This window comes from Ptychodera flava, chromosome 17 (genome assembly GCF_041260155.1).
Source record: "Ptychodera flava strain L36383 chromosome 17, AS_Pfla_20210202, whole genome shotgun sequence".
Lineage (NCBI taxonomy): Eukaryota > Metazoa > Hemichordata > Enteropneusta > Ptychoderidae > Ptychodera > Ptychodera flava.
In genome coordinates, this window is record NC_091944.1 from 10,803,514 (window position 1) to 10,822,568 (window position 19,055).

At 36.4% G+C, this 19,055-nt stretch overlaps 1 protein-coding gene across 1 annotated transcript in view; it reads left to right on the plus strand.

The window, feature by feature from the left end:
• The window catches only part of LOC139115388 (glycine receptor subunit alpha-2-like), a 101,897-nt gene that overhangs the window by 53,701 nt on the left and 29,141 nt on the right, over positions 1 to 19,055 (plus strand). Inside the window, exon 3 of the mRNA XM_070677465.1 lies at positions 6,472 to 6,569. Within this exon, the coding sequence (XP_070533566.1) occupies positions 6,472 to 6,569 (98 nt within the window). The remainder of the gene's footprint in view (positions 1 to 6,471; positions 6,570 to 19,055) is intronic.

The following is a 19,055-nucleotide window of genomic DNA, read 5'->3' on the forward strand; positions in this document are numbered from 1 at the left end:
TATTGTTCAATACATTTAGAATATAACTTATTGAACCTTACTAAATTGTATTGCAATGAAAAAAGTCACTTGAATTCAGTTTACATGCCCAAAATGTGAGTATAGCAGTCATTTTAAAGGCGATATATAGCTAATTTGAATATATGCAAATTTAACCAATTTGCACCCCTTATATTTTTCTATACTTTTAATATGTCATTAGTGAGACCTTTCCAAAGGTCATGGTGAAGAAATAATTTCTGTTGCAATTAGTCCTAGGTTAAACCCTAAATTGACTGGACTATTATATAGAGCCTTTGTTTACATTACACTTAGCAGGTCAAAACGATACAAAATATCTGTGTTTTTTTCAAAATTTTTGTCACAATTTTATTGCAGTCCATGCTGACGTGATAGAAAACAGGTTTGGTGATGAAAAATGATGAATTAATGAGGAATTCCTATGAAAATAAAGAAATATGTTGAAAAAATACAATATTTTATATATTGGCCGCCATTTTGAATACTTAATGAGGTCATGTAACCATAATTTGCATACTTTTGGAACAAAGTATTGTATGATGATTCCAAAATTATAATGGTATGGGGACAGTCTTTGTTAATTTAAGAAGTCAGACGTCATGCTAGATGGTACTTCCAAATGTCAACTCCACCCCAGGGCCTTGGTATGGGGTGCAAAGGGTTAAAGTGGAAAATAAACGTACAAAAGGTTGCAATAGTCTAAGCAACTTCTACATGTATGATATGTGTTTCTCTAAAGTTGATTGTCGATAATTTACGGTAATAAGATGGGAGGGGCACGTTAATATGTCAATGCTGACAGCTGATATTTATCAAAATATACTGAAATAAACACTGACGTGAAGCAGTCAATTAAAATACTGAATGATCATTTATTTTAATCATCCCATAGACAAGGACAAAATAAAGCTCTATCGACAGACCAGCCACTTTTCCTTGTATGTAAAAGGTGACAATTCATATCTACTGAGCCATGGTTTTGTTTTCTCAGATCTATTTCTTTCCCGTTGTGTTCCTCCTTTGAATCCACGCTATCGCCCAATGGTAAAATTTGTCTAGCCAACGACCTAGGATAAGCTGCCCTGCAATACTATGATTAAGCTACATTTGATTCGCTATCCTACTGGTTATACCTGCCAAATATCTGCCATTATCATTAAATGATAACAGCCATAGAAAGATTGACAGACAGACAGACAGACAGACAGACAGACAGACAGATAGATATATAGATATGCATACTCAGGAACTCTTTCCTCCCTCCCTCCCTTCCTCCCTCCCTACCCACATAGATGCATACATACATACATACATACATACATACATACATACATACATACATACATACATACATACATACATACATACATACATACATACATACATACATACTCAACAGGTCATATATACTTCCGCTTTAGTAGCTAAACAAGTCAAATCACTAAAACATCAGATTATTCTGACTATTTTAGTTTAGTTTAGTTTAGTTTAGTTTTAGTTTTGTTTACTTTAGATTACTTCAGTATAGTTAAGGTTATTACGAAAATAACGCAAAGAGTGTATAAAGACACATACATGTAGTCATTAGCGCGCGTTTAGCGCGTCGGGCGATGCGTTGCACAAATGTCTGAGTGCTTACTTTGCGGTTTTTTCGTAGTAATTATTATCGTACATCTCCTTTTTTATCAAGAATATATGCACCCGTCGTTTCCGATGCATTATTCCATACACTTTAGAGGCATATTCTGCATCGCCCTCTCAACTGCGAGCGGGTTAAGGGTAAGCGCCATCTTTGTTTACATCGCGCGCTCATCGAACATTCGATGTACGAGCCGAGCAGCAATGTCGTGCCATATTTGTACAGTGCCGTCTTGGTGAACTTTCGTTATTACCTCATAATATTTTTCACCTCTCAACAATCGTAATACATTTACTTCTGTTTCTTTAACCAGAAGTTATTTTCAAAGTACAGTATGGAGTTTCAATATGGAGCCATTCAATGACGCACTGTTTATCATCAAATATAAAGGGGTTATTGCATGCCCGTTACGTGCCCGTTTTTACGGAAGCTCGATTCTATTATTTGCGAAGGCAGATGTATAATAATTTATTTTATGTTATTATATTTTATTACACCTCACGTATTATTCAGGTACTGTGATTGGCTGAGCTTTACTCACGTGATATAGAACAAAAAGTGATAGAACATGGCTTAGGTGATATAGCCCTGTCACGTGCGCTGATATAGCCCCGTCGCGTGCAGTGATATAGCCCGCTACCACGTTCTGGAATACCGCGCGTCCTTTCTGCGCGTACCACATCATCGTGTACATTTGCTTGGAATTTTCTGTAAAGCAGTGGGTTTTGAAAAGGTACAAGAAATTAGGTGGACCTGATGTAGAGGACATTTAGTACATTAATGATTAAACGAGAAAAGCTTTAACAACACTGTCTTTGTTTTCATAGATGTTAATTTAAGTTAACCTTCAACTTTATGTAGCATTACGATCGAGCAACAAATAGAACGCTTCACTGTGGCGAGTCTCGATCGACACTTGACTGCATTCTAAGCAAAGTTTCAAAACAACAAGGGTTTTGTTCGGTGTAATAAAATTAATAACACACGCTTTTGATGATACCCTCGCCTTCGGCTAGGGCATCATCAATATTACCGTCATGAGCACCATCCCTTGGGCGGGCAACAAATAGTGATCTTGCCCTTGCTGGCGTGTGTTATTATTTAATTATTACACGTCACTCATTCAGCGTGCACTGCCATTGGTTAAACACGACTCACGTGACATGTAAAAGAATGTGATGATGCCCTCTGCGAACTTGATGATGCCCTCTGCATTTGATATTACATGGATGACGTCATTTTACTTACTGCGCATCCTTTCTGCGCAAAACAAATTGTCGTTCGCTTGTTGTACTTTGCAGTCGGCAACTTATGGCTGCGAAACGTCATGCAGAGCTGTCACCGGCACAGTTAGATGATATTTTGATGCAAGTAAACAGCAAACGAACGAAAATGGCAACAAGGAATGCAATTTCTGTATTCAACGACTATGCAAGCAACAAATTTGGATACGCCACCGAGGAGATCGGCAAACTTTAGTGGCAACCCTAGACTCGGCACTGACAACATTTTACGCTGAGGTCCGGACTCAGAAGGCGAACTGTACTCGAAGAAGTCTTTGTGTTTTTGTTTCTTTGCATGTTTGCCTGTTAGGTGTAATAAAAATAATAACACATGAGAGCCAGGGCAATATTGCTATTTTTTTGCCTGCCCTCGGGCTTGTGGTCATGATCGAAATACTGATGATGCCCGAGCCGTAGGCGAGGGCATCATCAGTAATCATCAATAAATCGTGATATTGCCCTCGCTCTCATGTGTTATTATTTAATTATTTTATCTGTTGCTTGTTGTCTGCAATACATCAGAAAGAATGTCGTTATCCTATATTTAATAAATCAAATGACTGTGTATACCAATGATTCGCTCAAATATATGATAATAAACTAGTCAAAATCTAGTAGTTACCTGCCTCAGATGATCAGTTGGTAAAAATACTGATTGACAGCTGTCTAAAATTAAGTCTGTCTAATTTGAAATGGAAGTCAGGGAGCGATCAAATTTTGTACTTACTTAACGAGTAAAACACTCTTTGTAATACCATTCCAAAGTCAATAAAATATCTGTTAATACTTTAAAACTGGGGAAAGTTTTTTAAAATTATTACAAAATGCGTTAACAGTTATTACAAAGTGCGAATTATTACAAAATGCTGATACCCTTGTTACATTTTGCGTAGACAATTTTTTATTACAAAATGCTGATACCCTTGTTACAAAACGCGTAGACTGGTTTATTACAAAATACTGCAGACGTTATTACAAAATGCGTCAGTTATTACAAAATGCTGATACCCCTTATTACATTTTGCGTAAGTTATTACAAAACACGTCAGTATTACAAAATGCCGCAGCACAGCGTTTTAACAGGTTAATAAACGGGTGCCTCACTCATAAAATGGCGTCTCCACTGAAAAGTACAAAAATGCAGTATTTCCTGCACTTACACATCGTGATCATAAAAGAAGCAAACATGATGCCATTTACTTGAATTCACAACACAAAATGGCCAATATTTTATTGTTGTAATCTTTATTTTCTCCGTCACATATTAGATTTTGAAAATGGTTGGAAATCTAAAATGATTAAATGATATTTTGAGATCGGTTTATTACACATTCGCAGCTATTGGGGCTTAAAAGTAAATGCATTTTGTTTCTATATCCCTGAAAGCAACCTCTTCTGTACTTTTTCGGAAAAAGAAGCCCAAGCGCAATTATAAATAACGATAAACCTGTATAATTTAACACAAGAGCATTCTGATAATGTCAGTAAGGGAAGGAATCGTGTAATAATTTGCAAGTGCAGAAAGTTCACATATTTCAGGCAATCATATGTTTTATATCCGGGAGGTAGTTTTATCGTAGTATTGTGATTTTCGATTCACGTGATAACACAAAATGCTCTTAAACGACGCCGGGGGATAATTTGATAAGTACAAGAAATACGGCTCAGCGATTCGTGCATCGCGATCTACGTGCTTCAAATAATAAAGCAATTTGGAAACAGTGAAGTGTGTAAGAAATTAAACGACTTTGCGATGTCTGGCTTCACTTCAGATATTTCAGCTCTCTATGATAAAGCAAAGCGTGACAAATTAATAATAACAGAAACTACTTCAAGTACAAAGTAAGTAAATCTGATACAAGTACTTTGTACTTGAATTGGTGGTATTCTCTCTCTCTCTCTCTCTCTCTCTCTCTCTCTCTCTCTCTCTCTCTCTCTCTCTCTCCATATATATATATATATATATATATATATATATATATATATATATATATATATATATATATATATATATATATATATATAGTATATACAGTATATATATACATGTATGTATTTATATACATTCATAAACATGTATATTATGTATACATGTATATATATATATATATATATATATATATATATATATATACATACATACATACACGTGTGATTGTATTTTTTTCTTATTCAATAGTTAATAACATAGAAGTAAAATACTGAACACAAAGGCGTTGAGTAACAGGTATTTTTGAGCTTTAGAACACTTACAATGATTAAATACGTGAAGATTGTAAGCGCAGCATTTCCGGCCTGTAAATTCATAACAACCGTTTCTCAATTTTAAAATGCGAAAACATACAATAATATACTTTACCATTACCGTTGCTAAGACTACAAAGAAAACCTTTTTAAAACGCACGAAGCACATGCGTGTATAAATGAGAACGATAATAAGCTCGGCGGGTAGACATTTGAATTTTGTATGGTTAGCGGCATGTAGCTCTCACCCAGGGCCTTTTGTTAAATCTAGCACTCTGTACGGAACTTTCCTGTATACACGCCTGAAGCAAAACACACAATGTTCGTAGCGTGTCTCTAGTGTCATTTAAGTCCCGCTACTGCCGAGGTAGATTTTCTAAAACCTTTTGCAGCAGGAAATATAGCTCATTTCTGAGTAAGGAGGTTGTTAAATTTTGAGTTATCGAGACAAAATTGCATTCTCTTGAAACCAAACTGCAAAATAAGGCAACAAACAAGCAGACTCAGAAAACTCAACAGGTTTCGACATATTTTTCGGTCATACCTCTTTACAATGCATTTATGGTTAACCGAAATGGAACGTTAACAATAGTTTCACTCGCTCTTTCATTGAAATGAAAAGTCTAAACTCTACAATAATTTATACAATCCGGTCTGAGGAAATATTGATTTCATAGTTAAAGTCAAAGAATTGTAACCAAAGACATCAGATTCAAATATATCAAATTTTGACATGAACAACACAGTCAAAGATTTCAACACCTATATAAAGACTCCTGGCAAAAATACCTAAGCGAACTTTTTCCGAACTTCAAATGGCATTTGGTTGATTTTCCAGCTGGTGCTTATGTTAGTGCAATTCATCTTTAATAAAGCATTTGAGCTGCATTGAAGGAGAACAATTCTTACATGAATGACTTCTATCATAATCACTGGTTTCTTCAAACAATTCTTACATGAATGACTTCTATCATAATCACTGTTTTCTTCAAATCCTTCGTTACCATTGTTACAACTGGTTTCATTATGTATTGCCATTTAGTATTCTCGTTATGTGTAATTAGATAGCATAAAATTTCGTGCCGCAATCACGCAAAGTCCGTTTCCCAAGTAAGCGCTCTACATCCCGAGAATAAGCGGTACCTTTGAAGATAGTATTTCACATTCAAGACCTTCCTCATTGGAAAGAAAAACGATTTTGTGCTCGTTGTGGAAATCCACTTACAAGTTAGTGTTTGTTTTCGAGGTTACATCTCATTAACTGTTCGTTTCGCCGTTTTACAGCCAGTGTTCAGCAGCAGACGACCACCTGGTAGATGACGAGATTATCACAAGGATCATGAACAACTTTGAAATAGGAGCACTTAGGCCTCAGTCACGTGGTGAGTCTACGCAACCATTGTGCATGTCGATTTTTGTACTAGGGAAATGACAGTGCTTGCCAAGTATGAAGTTATCTTTACATTTGCTCCTGTTTTCGCCATCGTACGCTGAACATTCGCATGATGTACTTGTCCATATGAAAATGCACGAAATGCAAGACGAAATGTTGACATGATGCTTATATTATAAATTATGAGTGTGAAACACGCTATCAAAAACAGCTACATGTATATTAATGTATAGATGTCACATACATACAAACAAACATACATACATACATACATACATACATACATACATACATACATACATACATACATACATACATACATACATACATACATACATACACACATACATACATACATACATACATACATACATACATACATGCATACATACATACATACATATATAAATACATACATCCATCCATCCATCTACAATGTAACTGTATTTACAATTTCAGCCGAGAGTTGAAGAGCTGAAGATATTTTTTTCCGCTGAAACTATCTAAAAAAACACATTTTCTAGTTTTAGCTTTCAACTGAACCTGCAAAAAACAGCTACATTGTAGATAAAGTGTAATGAACTGATCAGCTATCGGTCTAGCCCATGCTGGTTTACTGTGTGATACCCGAGCTTATAGTTGATAACATACATACAATATGCCCCTCTCACATACCGAATTATTGTGACAACGATTTGAAACCCACTGTAAGTAGCATATATACGGTGAACAGTAATATATATGTGGATGTTTACACTGATGTCCTACGATATCTTGCGCGTAACATCACTAATATCCCAATTAAATGACTGGTATTCATCGGGTTGCTCATAAAACATACTCACTCTACATCAATCTAGTGCTGCGATTCTTGCGCCGCCGTCAGCATGTCCAGTAGAGTGCTCATGTGTTTTTCAACAGGTTCATTATTAGTAGCACGCATCACAGAACAATCAGACCTCTCTTGTATCATTATATGTAGCAGGTTTTATCAACTTTCGCACAGTACTCTCAGAGTTAAATCACTTATTACAAAACTTCATTTAATATACAAATGGGCTGTTTATTAACTTGACATTACCCGATGCTTCATGGAACAATTAGATATTTATCAGATCAACATATGTAGCACGTTTCATCTAATTCAATGCTGTAATTTTGGAGTGATATCACTAGTTACAAAGTTCATTTAATATGCAAATTAACCCTTAATTAACTTGACACTGCTCAATGTTTTATGGCACACATAGGCATTTATCAGATCAATATCTGTAGCAGGTTTCCATAAATTTGGTGCCATGATTTTAGAGTTATATACCTAATTACAAAGTTCATTAAATATGTAAATGAACCCTTAATTAACTTCACAGTTGTAAATGCTCAACAACACAGTCAGATATCTGTCGCAGACGGAATGCTTCTCAGAACAATTATATATCTATCAGATCAGTATCTGTAGCAGGTTTCACCGAATTAGCTGCCGTAATTGTAGAGTTATATGCCTAATTACAAATTTCATGAAATATAATTAACTTAACACTGCTCAATGTTTCACAGCACAATTAGATATTTATCAGATCAATATCTGTAGCAGGTTTCACCAAATTTGGTACCGTAATACCTAATTACAAAGTTCATTAAATGAACTCTTAATTAACTTCACAGTTCTAAATGCTAAACAATCCCCTTAGATATCTCTCGGATCAGTATCTGCAGCAGATTTCATCAACTTTTATACACTTTGGTGTTATTTGACTAATTACAAAACTTCATAAAATATGCAAATGAGCTATTTATTACCTTGACAATGCCCAATGCTTCTCAGTACAATTAGATATTTATCAGATCAATATCTGTAGCAGGTTTCACCAAATTGGCTGCGTCATTTCAGAATTATATACATAATTACAAGGTTCATTTAATATGCAAATGATCCCGTAATAAACTTTAATCTATTAATTGCTTAACAATTCACTTAGATATTTGTCAGATTAGTATCTGCAGAAGATTTCATCAAATTTGTTTCAGTAATTTCGGAGTTATATGACTAATTACAAAACTTCATAATTATTCAAATGAGCTATTTATTAACTTGACACTGCCCGATGCTTCTATCAGATCAATATTTGTTGCATGTATGATCAAAGTTGGTTCAGGAATTTCAGAGTTATGTCACTAATTACAAAAGTTCATTGAATATGTAAATGAGCAGATAATTGACATGACTCTCACAGTGTCTGCATTATGTTCTCAGATTGTTGTCTGTGAAAAATTTCATGAAAATTTTGTGCAGTATTTCATGATATATGTCGACACTGTCATTACTGTCTTTATAGGGAAACATTATATGAAAAAAATGATATGTCATAATTTCATTAATATGCAAGCCACACTAACCAAAATCTAAGTAGTTCTTAAAATTAGCATATGGTACCTGTGTACCAAATCTGACTTGAATCCGTTCAGGCGTTTTTGAGTTATTGTGTAAACAGACAGACAGACAGACACACACACACTAACACACAAGGACAGACAGACAGACATCGGTATTAATTAGCTCACGTGTGTGAACACTTGTGCCAAAAATGAGTTCCATGATGTGAGATAAACATGGGCTTAACCTCATTCTTTAAAGCTCTATGTACGGCTGAGGTAAACACTAATGGCGCAAACTTCAAGATTTCATCTCGTGATAAGCGAATTTACTTTTTTACTTCACACAAACATTACTGTGTTTTAATTGTGATTAATGAATATCACTGACAATTCCTCTCAGTCTACGCACATGGCCGGTGTACACGCACGTTTCCGACCATCTGTCGCCGTTATCGCCAACATCTAGAGTACCCACAGGCGAAATAGACATTATTACTCTGAAAATATAATATTCTTTTCGTAATTATTAAAAATTATAAATCTTGAATATGAAACATTGATATCACTAAAACCAAGTTAGTATTTCATCTAGATTTTGAGCTTGCTTTTCGTGAAGCAGCACTCCATAAAAACGCTGTATGTGTGTGAGTTGTGTTCGACATAGGCGGCCGGCCAGGGCGTCCAATATATAAAAGGGAAGGTGGCCAGCTTAAACAGCCAGACCTCTCTACACGGCTTTGAAAACTGTCTAATTTACTCGCTCTTACCGTTTTAATCGCTATATATCCGCTGCATTACTGATGGTTGATAAACTTGCCATCAAATTTGCCTTATTTGGCCCTTCTTAATTGTTGCCTTGTGAAACTATTGCTCTGCCAATGTTGTGCAAAGTCCGAAAATACCGTTTCTCAAAGGCGTTGTACCTGTTCATGGCAGCATCAGGGAAGCTCAGCTGGAGTCCGATGCCGTTGACTTATTAGCATAAGTCAAATAGCTGCAATACCTGACCTCTGCATACAGCAATTAGGGTCATCAGGCAGAGATTACTAAGCTTTCATTGGTTGAACACTGTGATGTCAGACTATATGGTGGTCGGGGGGGGGGAGTCACTCAATTTTCATAAGTATCAAAATAGTTCTGGGATATAAAAATGATTCACTGCATTCATCCTCTGAAGTCACTTAACTGTAAATAGGAAGAAAAGAATAATTATCTGCACCTGAACATCTTGCCTCGGCAACTTTCAGGTTTCTTGTCTTCTTGAAAATCGAGCCCACTGAGGGCAATGAAAAATTGCCATTTCTTACATATTAGTGATATCTATAGCAAGTTCTGTCAGGGAAAATATTTGACAGTTACCTGTAGACTACCATGAAAAGTGAAACAATACTTTTAGGTGAAATTCCAATACAATAACTTTTGTTCAAATCTGAACTTTCAAACACCCTATTTAAATGAAGAACATTTATATCAATTGTCAATAACTTTAAAGCACAGATTTAGTTAGTTTAATATTGTAACAAATTTTATTCATAGTTTTCTCATAGAGTCCAATGCATAGTAAATTAACATTTCGGTGAAATTCCAAATTCAAACTTCCTGCACATACATCCAGTTAAAACAACCCTAGTCTAATCAAGTACATGTATATCAATTATTTGACGTCCTAAAATGCACAGATATTGTTAGTTTTATATTTGAAACAATTGTTCATAGTTCTCTCACAGACTACCATGGATAGTGAATCAACATTGTCGGTGAAATTCCAAATCAAATTTCTTGAACACATATGCACTTGTAACAATCCTATCCTATCAAGTACAATTATGTCAATTATCCAACGTCTATAAAAGTATGGCAAGTATAGAAAGTTTGGCATTGGAAAGAAAAATATTCAGAACTTTGTCATAGACTGCCTTGTATAGGAGGGAAATTCCGAAATTAGACTTTTGCACACTTAATATTTATGTTTTTGTGCAATGGGCAGGGGGGGGGGGTTCACTTATTTTAACTGATGCACAGGAAGAATTTTCCTGCCCACCCCCAGCATTAATAACTGAATGCTCCCTAAATAAAAACTGAAAAAAATTAACAAGGTTGTTTGCACGGCATACCTTTCCTGAAGGACTTGTTTTTGTGGTTTTAGTTGAATAAAAAAGACAAGATGGCGCCGAAGAAAGTCACGTGTACGCTGATTCATCAATTATTGATTGCAAGACAAGTTGACAGGAAATATACTGATTCACCCCTAAGCAAAATACTCCAGATGGGGTGTTTCATTACAATATTGTATCACTTCATGTAGGTCATGGCGAATTTGTTCATAAGAATCATCTGCTTTTAGGTTTTGTCATAAAATCAGTAAAAGCCTTAAGAATCACCGTTACCGGCATCGCTAAAAATTAGGGTAGTATGTTCATTTTTGTATTTAATGCTGGCAAGCAAAATAAACGCTTTATTTAGTTGAGCATCGTGGGTTTCTTTTGCCTAACAATTTACTTTTCTTGTCGCCAGGTTCTGAATACTTGGGGGTACTAGTGTTGTTACATGTAGCTATTCACATCGTGGGGCTACGAGGAATATAATTGACCTGCAAAATTCTCAAAATTAGAGCTCTGTTCTATTTTCCATTGTTATATCCTAAGTAATAAGACGGACCAACTTATATGGTAATCATCTTCGTATTAAAAAATTAAACTTCCTGAAAACGAGGAAAAATGTTATGTACGGACGACAGCGAAGATTAATGTGCACATTGTTCACAATAGTTAAGTCGCTTTGAATGACAGCTCGGGAGGTTCTGTGCAGATGTCTCTTTGGAGAGAAGCCATTGTTCGGCGGTACTGCTCGGAGGGTTCAGAAAGATGGAGCACAAAGCCCTCTAAGCTTTCACAAGGAAGTGAAAAGGTCCTTAGACGCACGTCATGTGTGTATCTAAAAAGAACTGGCATCAGCCATTGTCCGTTTTAATGCATAAATCATATGGCGACATCTCATGCTCTTCGTGTCTCTGAGAATGGTGTGTCTGGCGAGAACACTTAAACAAAAGCTGAAATTTTTAGCTGAAAAAGCACAAAAGGAAAATTGATGTCTCACTGTTTCGAGAGATATCAATCACGGGAAAGAGAGTTTGTTTCTGCTACAGCAATGCAAGGGTTTTGTTGAGTTTTCGTACTCAGCGATATATTCATGTTATTATTGCAGTAAAGGATAGGGATAACATACGATTATGTTTATATATTTGGATAAAAATTACTCTAATTCCAGCGTCAATCTTAACGGATCGATTTTATTTGTAAGAACGTAAGAAATATTTGACGTGTAATATTATGCGTTAATTTAATTTACATACACTGGTCTGTCAGTCTAAATCTATTCCGTCAAAGGTTAAATTACATCTTTGAACAGACAGAGGAATAAGAGGAATTTAATTTGAAGAATAAACGACGTTCTGTAAAGCTCGATTATCAATCGACATCATCTTTAAAATGTCTCGCCATTGCTTCTGTTTTAGCCTATTAAACGTTTGCTGATACGTCCGTTAATCTAGAAGAGCCTTTATGTGGCTCATAATCTACGAAATTATATAGTCTGTTGTATATTGAAGCACATTATGATAATTCACAAAATATCTTTATTGGACGATGATATTCTGTGAAGACTGGTCAGCGTTCTGTCCGTTGGGAGTTGGATAGCGTCTGTTTATGTTTCGTCAGGGTTGCAGAAAGCTTTGACCACAAAAGGAAAGAAAATATCTTATTTTATGTTAAAAGTTAGACTCCATTGGCAATTGTTATAGAGTGATTTTCCCTTAAAACCGACAACTAAAACGTTATTTCAGCCTTTGCCATTTAGAGTACAGTAGCGTGACTTACAAAATTCCATAACGTTGTCTGTCTTGTTGCATTTTCTATAGTCAACGTCCACAAGATATTTTACGTTGACCTTCCCTTGGCCTTTTCCGTTTTGAAAGATCTTCCACGTGATTTTGTTTTTTGTCGTCAAAATATGAAAACAAATGACAAAGTTATTTTCATAATCATGACAAAGTTTTTAGAAGGACTATCTTTGTGTTGATAGCTGAATGACATGAGCTATTCTGACTGATGTTCTCAGCTGTTTACGTTCTTCAGCCGGGTTAGTTAGTCTTCCATTTTTAGCCAATTATCCGTTTCTTGTCCGCAGTCTTTCATTCCCATGGCAATGTCACGGTTCCATACTTGTATACCTCTTACCATTGTTGTTTTTCTTTCCCTATTTGATAAATGACATTTTTCATTAGCTGTATTCAGGCCAGGAATTTTTGTGTTAGTGTTAGTACGTCAGTATTGATGTCCTGTGGATTCAGATCTGTGAGGAAACTAGGAAGAAAATCCAGTTTGACGTCATTCCAATTGATACGGTTAGGTACATATGTGTTGCATCTCTTTGTGGTGGGGATTGATACAAATTAAGAGATAACGAATTCTGTGGTGACTGGAACGTATTTGGATGTGTTGTCGAAAGTCTTGTCTTTAAATCTTTGAAGCATTGTTTTGTTTTATTGGCATTCTTTCAAATGTTAAAGAATGTGCACTTTCCCGTCAACAACTGTCAAAACTGTCAACCGGTCAATAAGTTTCGAAACTGGTTACCGATAACTTGCTCTTTGCATGCATCCGTGTCAAATTAATCCTACCAACTGACCTCAAATCAACGAATCAAGAGACGTGATACAAAATGGTATGGCTATGTGTGAATAATTATTTTGCCATGGTACTTGATTTGCTATGGTCGGACCGGAGATAGAGCGAAAGCTGATAATTAATAAAGCGAGAAAAAATGTTTATTACTTAGACGATAATTAGCTTTATTTTTGCATTACTCCAATTTGTTAACAGATCTGAAACTCACTTTCACCATATGCGAAATGAGTTGTCGGCTGGGCCGAAATGTCGAATAACGAATCAAGTAACACCAGTGGATAAATTTTCCATGAACAATTTATGGTCTAGTCCTAATTTCTATTCAACGTTCATCAAACAAGGTCTAAGAAATCCTATCTGCAATATATTGAAAAACGATTGAGTCGTCTAAGCGTTTCATTTAACTATTTATAACTGACGTTTAAGCACCGCGTATGGTGTCTATGACTTCAAATATGTTCCGAAGCATTAAGGCAAAGAGGTTTCATTTAATGTATGACGCTTTCAAAACTGGTCATCGTTCTCAGCAACTGTCACAAATGCACACACCGCACTGTAATTGTCGAGACTTCCGTGCATCATTTGATCTTTTGCATAAATTTCCCAGCTCCGAGACATCTAGGCATCTTCGCTGCTCTTTATCCATATTTGACATGCTTTCCCATTTTGCAATGTACATCTTGAAGGATTGATGTGCAGTCATGCGTTTACAAGGATAAACGGCATAGCTTGAAACATTACATTTGAGCAGAGTGGTATATCCCGGGGCATACGTTACCTCAATAAAATGATGCCTGCATCTCTCATTTTATTCGACCAAGTTTACACCCAAACCTACTGACGTAACAGTGAACGTTATATGTCGACTCTATTCGTTCTGAGCTTTTTTACTATTCTTTTAGCGACTGCATGTGTACAACTGGCTACATATAACACCTGGGGTTTTCAACAAGCCGCATGCGAGAAAAGTTCAAAATGAAAATTTGCTTGGTGTTTGAGTGACAACCTCCTAACCCTCTCGCGCATTGCTCCTCCCGCCAATCAGTAGTCAAGCCTCCTATCGCCAACCTGTAAAAACTCCTGTTACCTCAAAATTCTATCCACTGCCTGCCATCTGGGCTTTCCGAAAATTATACACTATTGAAAATTAGAATAATTCCCTACCTGCTGACGTAATCTCCGTCAGTCACCTTCTGTCACAACGGTGCGAGAGAAACAATGCGCGTTCTTCCACCAAGATTTTTTTTTTTTTATATGGACATATTTTTGGCTGGCCCCAATATACATTTCCATCTAGCCATCACAAACGACGGCCCCTTCACTTCTTAACGCTGACAAACTTACCGCACTACCATGTCATAGGTCAATTTTCCATGCCCGTATTGCTACAAAGGGTCAGAAATATGTCTTTTACCGATTCAGAGAATTTGATGTATTTGTCAAAACAGTCATCTATTTTGACCCTTACCATACATCATTAGCATTGCTTGGAGTGAGATGTCTGAAGAAGATTGTAGAAATAACATTCTTTAATAATTAAGTATCAAATAAGAAATCGTAACCAATTTAGGTGTTACGTAACCATTATTCATTCTCATATACCTTGGAAGAGGGAGCTGGTACAGGGGGTAGGATGAAAAAGATATCGATTTTCCAGTAACGATATGTTGTAGACTTATCTTTCGGTTGTCGCGCCGCTGTGTGATTAATGGAATACGGCATCAAGTAAACAAATTCTGTTTGAAAAGTAAACAAGGGACTGGGGAACCACGCATCACGATAAATCATATACCCGAACGTATCCGTAAACTTGATACAATCGTTAATGTCCTTCCAAAACAATACTGACAAAAGTATGTGATGTATGCGGCAATTCACAGGAGAATACGTATATTTGAAATGAATGTTATATAGGCAACGCGTTTCCCCACAAGTGAGTGTATGTATTGTACATGTCTGAATGAATACACTCTATGCGCGAGTATTTTAAGTGTATATTTCTGTGGCTGTTTTGTGTGTAGAACTGCATTAGCCGTAGCAAGCTTCGGCACAAGTATGTTACTTTGCGCCGAACACCAACTCCTGTGACAATTCTGTCGTTGAATTACGAGAGGCCCCAAGGTTTATCGTCAGCAATTACGTCGAATGTAACACGCATACAGTCTTTGTTTAAAACCATGGTACACTTGACACTCTGGTATGGATTTTTAGAATAGAAAACATTCGTACGCTGCTGAACAGAAATAAACCCTGGCATAAAGTATGCATGCGAAACTAAAGCTTAGACATCTCAACTGCGACCGACAACTTAGTTTAGTTTCTGAAGATTGCGTTTGAAAATCCGCATGCTTAGTCTTTCATTGAGTTAGTAGTCCTGAAGTTGTCTATTTCGGTCACGATTTCAGTTATCACAAGTAATCGTTTCTTTTTTCAACCTTGCCTTTTAGGGTTCTTACTCTTCGACACGCATAGACACGTCATAGATACTCATCCTTCTTGTAACCGTCGCTTCGCTCATCTGATTCAACGTTAGTAAATCGTAAGCCGTAGATCAATAACGCGTTGGTCATGGAATGTGATCACGCTTGCCTGAAATGTCAAGGCATCTTCCGCACACGTGAGTTTGCTGCTAGGAGACCAAGTCAATCTCTAATAATATCATCTACTCTTCGATTCGTTTGGAATCCTTCTGTCTGTAAAGGGTGCGTTTACACCATAAATGGATCCGGCATTCATGATGGAAGTTACCGTTCGCTCTGAAGGCTTTCATTGAGAGCGGTGTCACGATGAATGTCTCGAGATTTCAGATAATGAACAATTTCATTTCATTAGCGTACGAGACCTATTAAGCAGATATTAAATTAATGTGATTTGGACAATAAGTAAGAACGATTGTTATGCCGACACTGTGGCATCCCAAGTGGATGATATAAAAAAACGCTCAGGGCCAACGTTGTCGACCAGACCGGTAAGAATTCCAGTGCACAATTCAACATTTTGCTTCATTACTTTGGCTGGTTGATGGTTCGATGGAGGCTAAAACTTGCTGTGAAGATAATTTGTGCATGGTATGAACTTGCAAGTGTCATGGCAATGTGATCGAATTGTCTCGCTACTGTACATTTAGTTCAAACGTTGTAGGTCTGCGATGGGCACGAAATAACGGCACTCCATAACTCCCAGCATGATGGATTAGTTAGTATGCACGTACTTTGTTTTCCGTTTATGTTTGAACCCCCTGTAGCTATTCTGGATAACACTATCAACCAACAGCAGAGGTGTGTAATTAGTCTATCACTATTAACTGTGAAGGCCATTTATCCTCAGCAGCCCAATGTGGAATTAGCAATTGCGTTCTATTTAACATTGATCGGCAACGGCATAAATTCGATTGATGAGTTTGACTTGTTAATCATGAGATAACACGGGTGAAAAGGAACGTCGGGTAATTTCTGGTGAAGTATCGTACTGGCCCTTTAGCTGCTTGATTCACTCGATGCAGACTTTAGACTTAGTGTAGAATTTTAGCGGCAACCAGTGGTGTCTCGTTAGATATATTGGAGCAAATTTCGATAATTAAGATTTAGCATGGCTTTGCTATAATCCTTAACCTAGCCAAACGATAGCCGGCGACTCTAAAAAAAAATGTAAACAAATCAATTCAAATCACGAATGACACCTTTAAAATGGACTCGCGAGCTACTGTAAATCCCTTTTTTATCCATCGTGTCTGCAAGTGAAGAGATATATGTGTGCTTTGAAATAATGACAATAGTACACTTCAGACAGATAGCAGGATCGATAAGCGCACGCATTCTTGTAAAGCTAATTCCTCTAGCAAAATACAGTCCCTTGACAAGTCACTTGGTAATGGTCTCTGCGTTTACTTAACCATTTCAATCGAAGATTTTTTATTCAATCCATCATCCAACAGGCATTGCCCAATTACAGGATGGTATAACCAATACACACTGCCCAATGGAGCAGAGATGAGTAATGCTAGAACACCATGCTAGAATCTCAAACCAACCATCCGACGACAATGAGTCCTTTACTCTGGACTTACCCTAACTACTGCCCCACAGCGCCTCCCTATTTTTGTGCATCGATGTTTCGCAATCGTTCAAGGAAATAGGGGAATGGGTTGATATTATCAAGAAAACAGAGAAGTACCTCAGAGTCTGTTTGAGATACATAACCCTGATGATTTGCAACTAGTATACCTCTACTATTGATTACACGTAAATTCGCCCACAGGATTACTGAAACACCCGCCAACTATTTGCAAATGTCATACAAGAAATTCGAATCCGCAATACATGGATCCTCACCATGTTCGTACAATACCACATTTAGTATTTAGAAGTTATTTATTAGAAGAAATACTTACCAAAAATTGACTGTTTCATTTCTTTTGACGGGAGGGATGTATGTCTCGCAAAATGTTACAATCAGGGAGATATGGAAGGACTTGACCCAAGTCAATGAAACTTGCCATAAGTGATGATGAGACAGTTCATTTATGTTGATTGCCGATTTGCATCGTTAAGGAGAGAGATGACCTCTCGACCTGCATCACAGGTGGCGCTGTATGAACGTTTGCAGTTAAATAAAATTACTAACTAGTACTTTGTAACTTCTTTTCTAATTGAAATTACATACCAACATTTAACCCCACTAAATTCGATGACATTCGGTAGTAATCTTTCTAAAAATCGTAATTTAGTTAAATAAAAGACATATTGCAGTTTGCAATTCGCATATTTAATTAAGTGTCACTATCAGGGAGATCTGTCTTGATCGACTCAACCGAAGATGATGAAAATTGCTACATAAATTGCAAATAGAATGATAAAGCACCAGTAAAGGTTATGGCGTTTTAATAGCAACTGATAAATAAAGTCAATATTTTACTCTAATGGCTTGACAAAAGTGCTGAAACGTGCTATGCATATTGATGAAACAATTATATAATAGTAGTGAAAAGACATTTGAGCCCTGTCGACTTTTAGTAATGAACTTTCTGAGTAAGTGATATTTAACCAGAAGGACGTGATTAAAGTCAAATGTTTATTGATGATAAAGTGATATAACAGCAGTAAAATACAAAGCGTGTCCTTGTCAGCTAATAAATAATTTTAAACCTTTCCTAAAATGTTATATAAAACCATAGAATTTGACAAAGGTTGATGAACGTTACACCTTTATTCATGATACACTGATTTTTAAGGCGTGAACAACATTCAGCATATTCACCTCAGGTACTTTGTAATTTGCTTATTTATGAATGTAAAACTTGTCATATAAAGTGATGATATAAGGATATCACAGTAGTTTTTAGAAATTTAGCGTTTTCATTATAACCGATTAGCGTATTAATGATTCCTCATTTGATGAAACTAAACAGATAACAT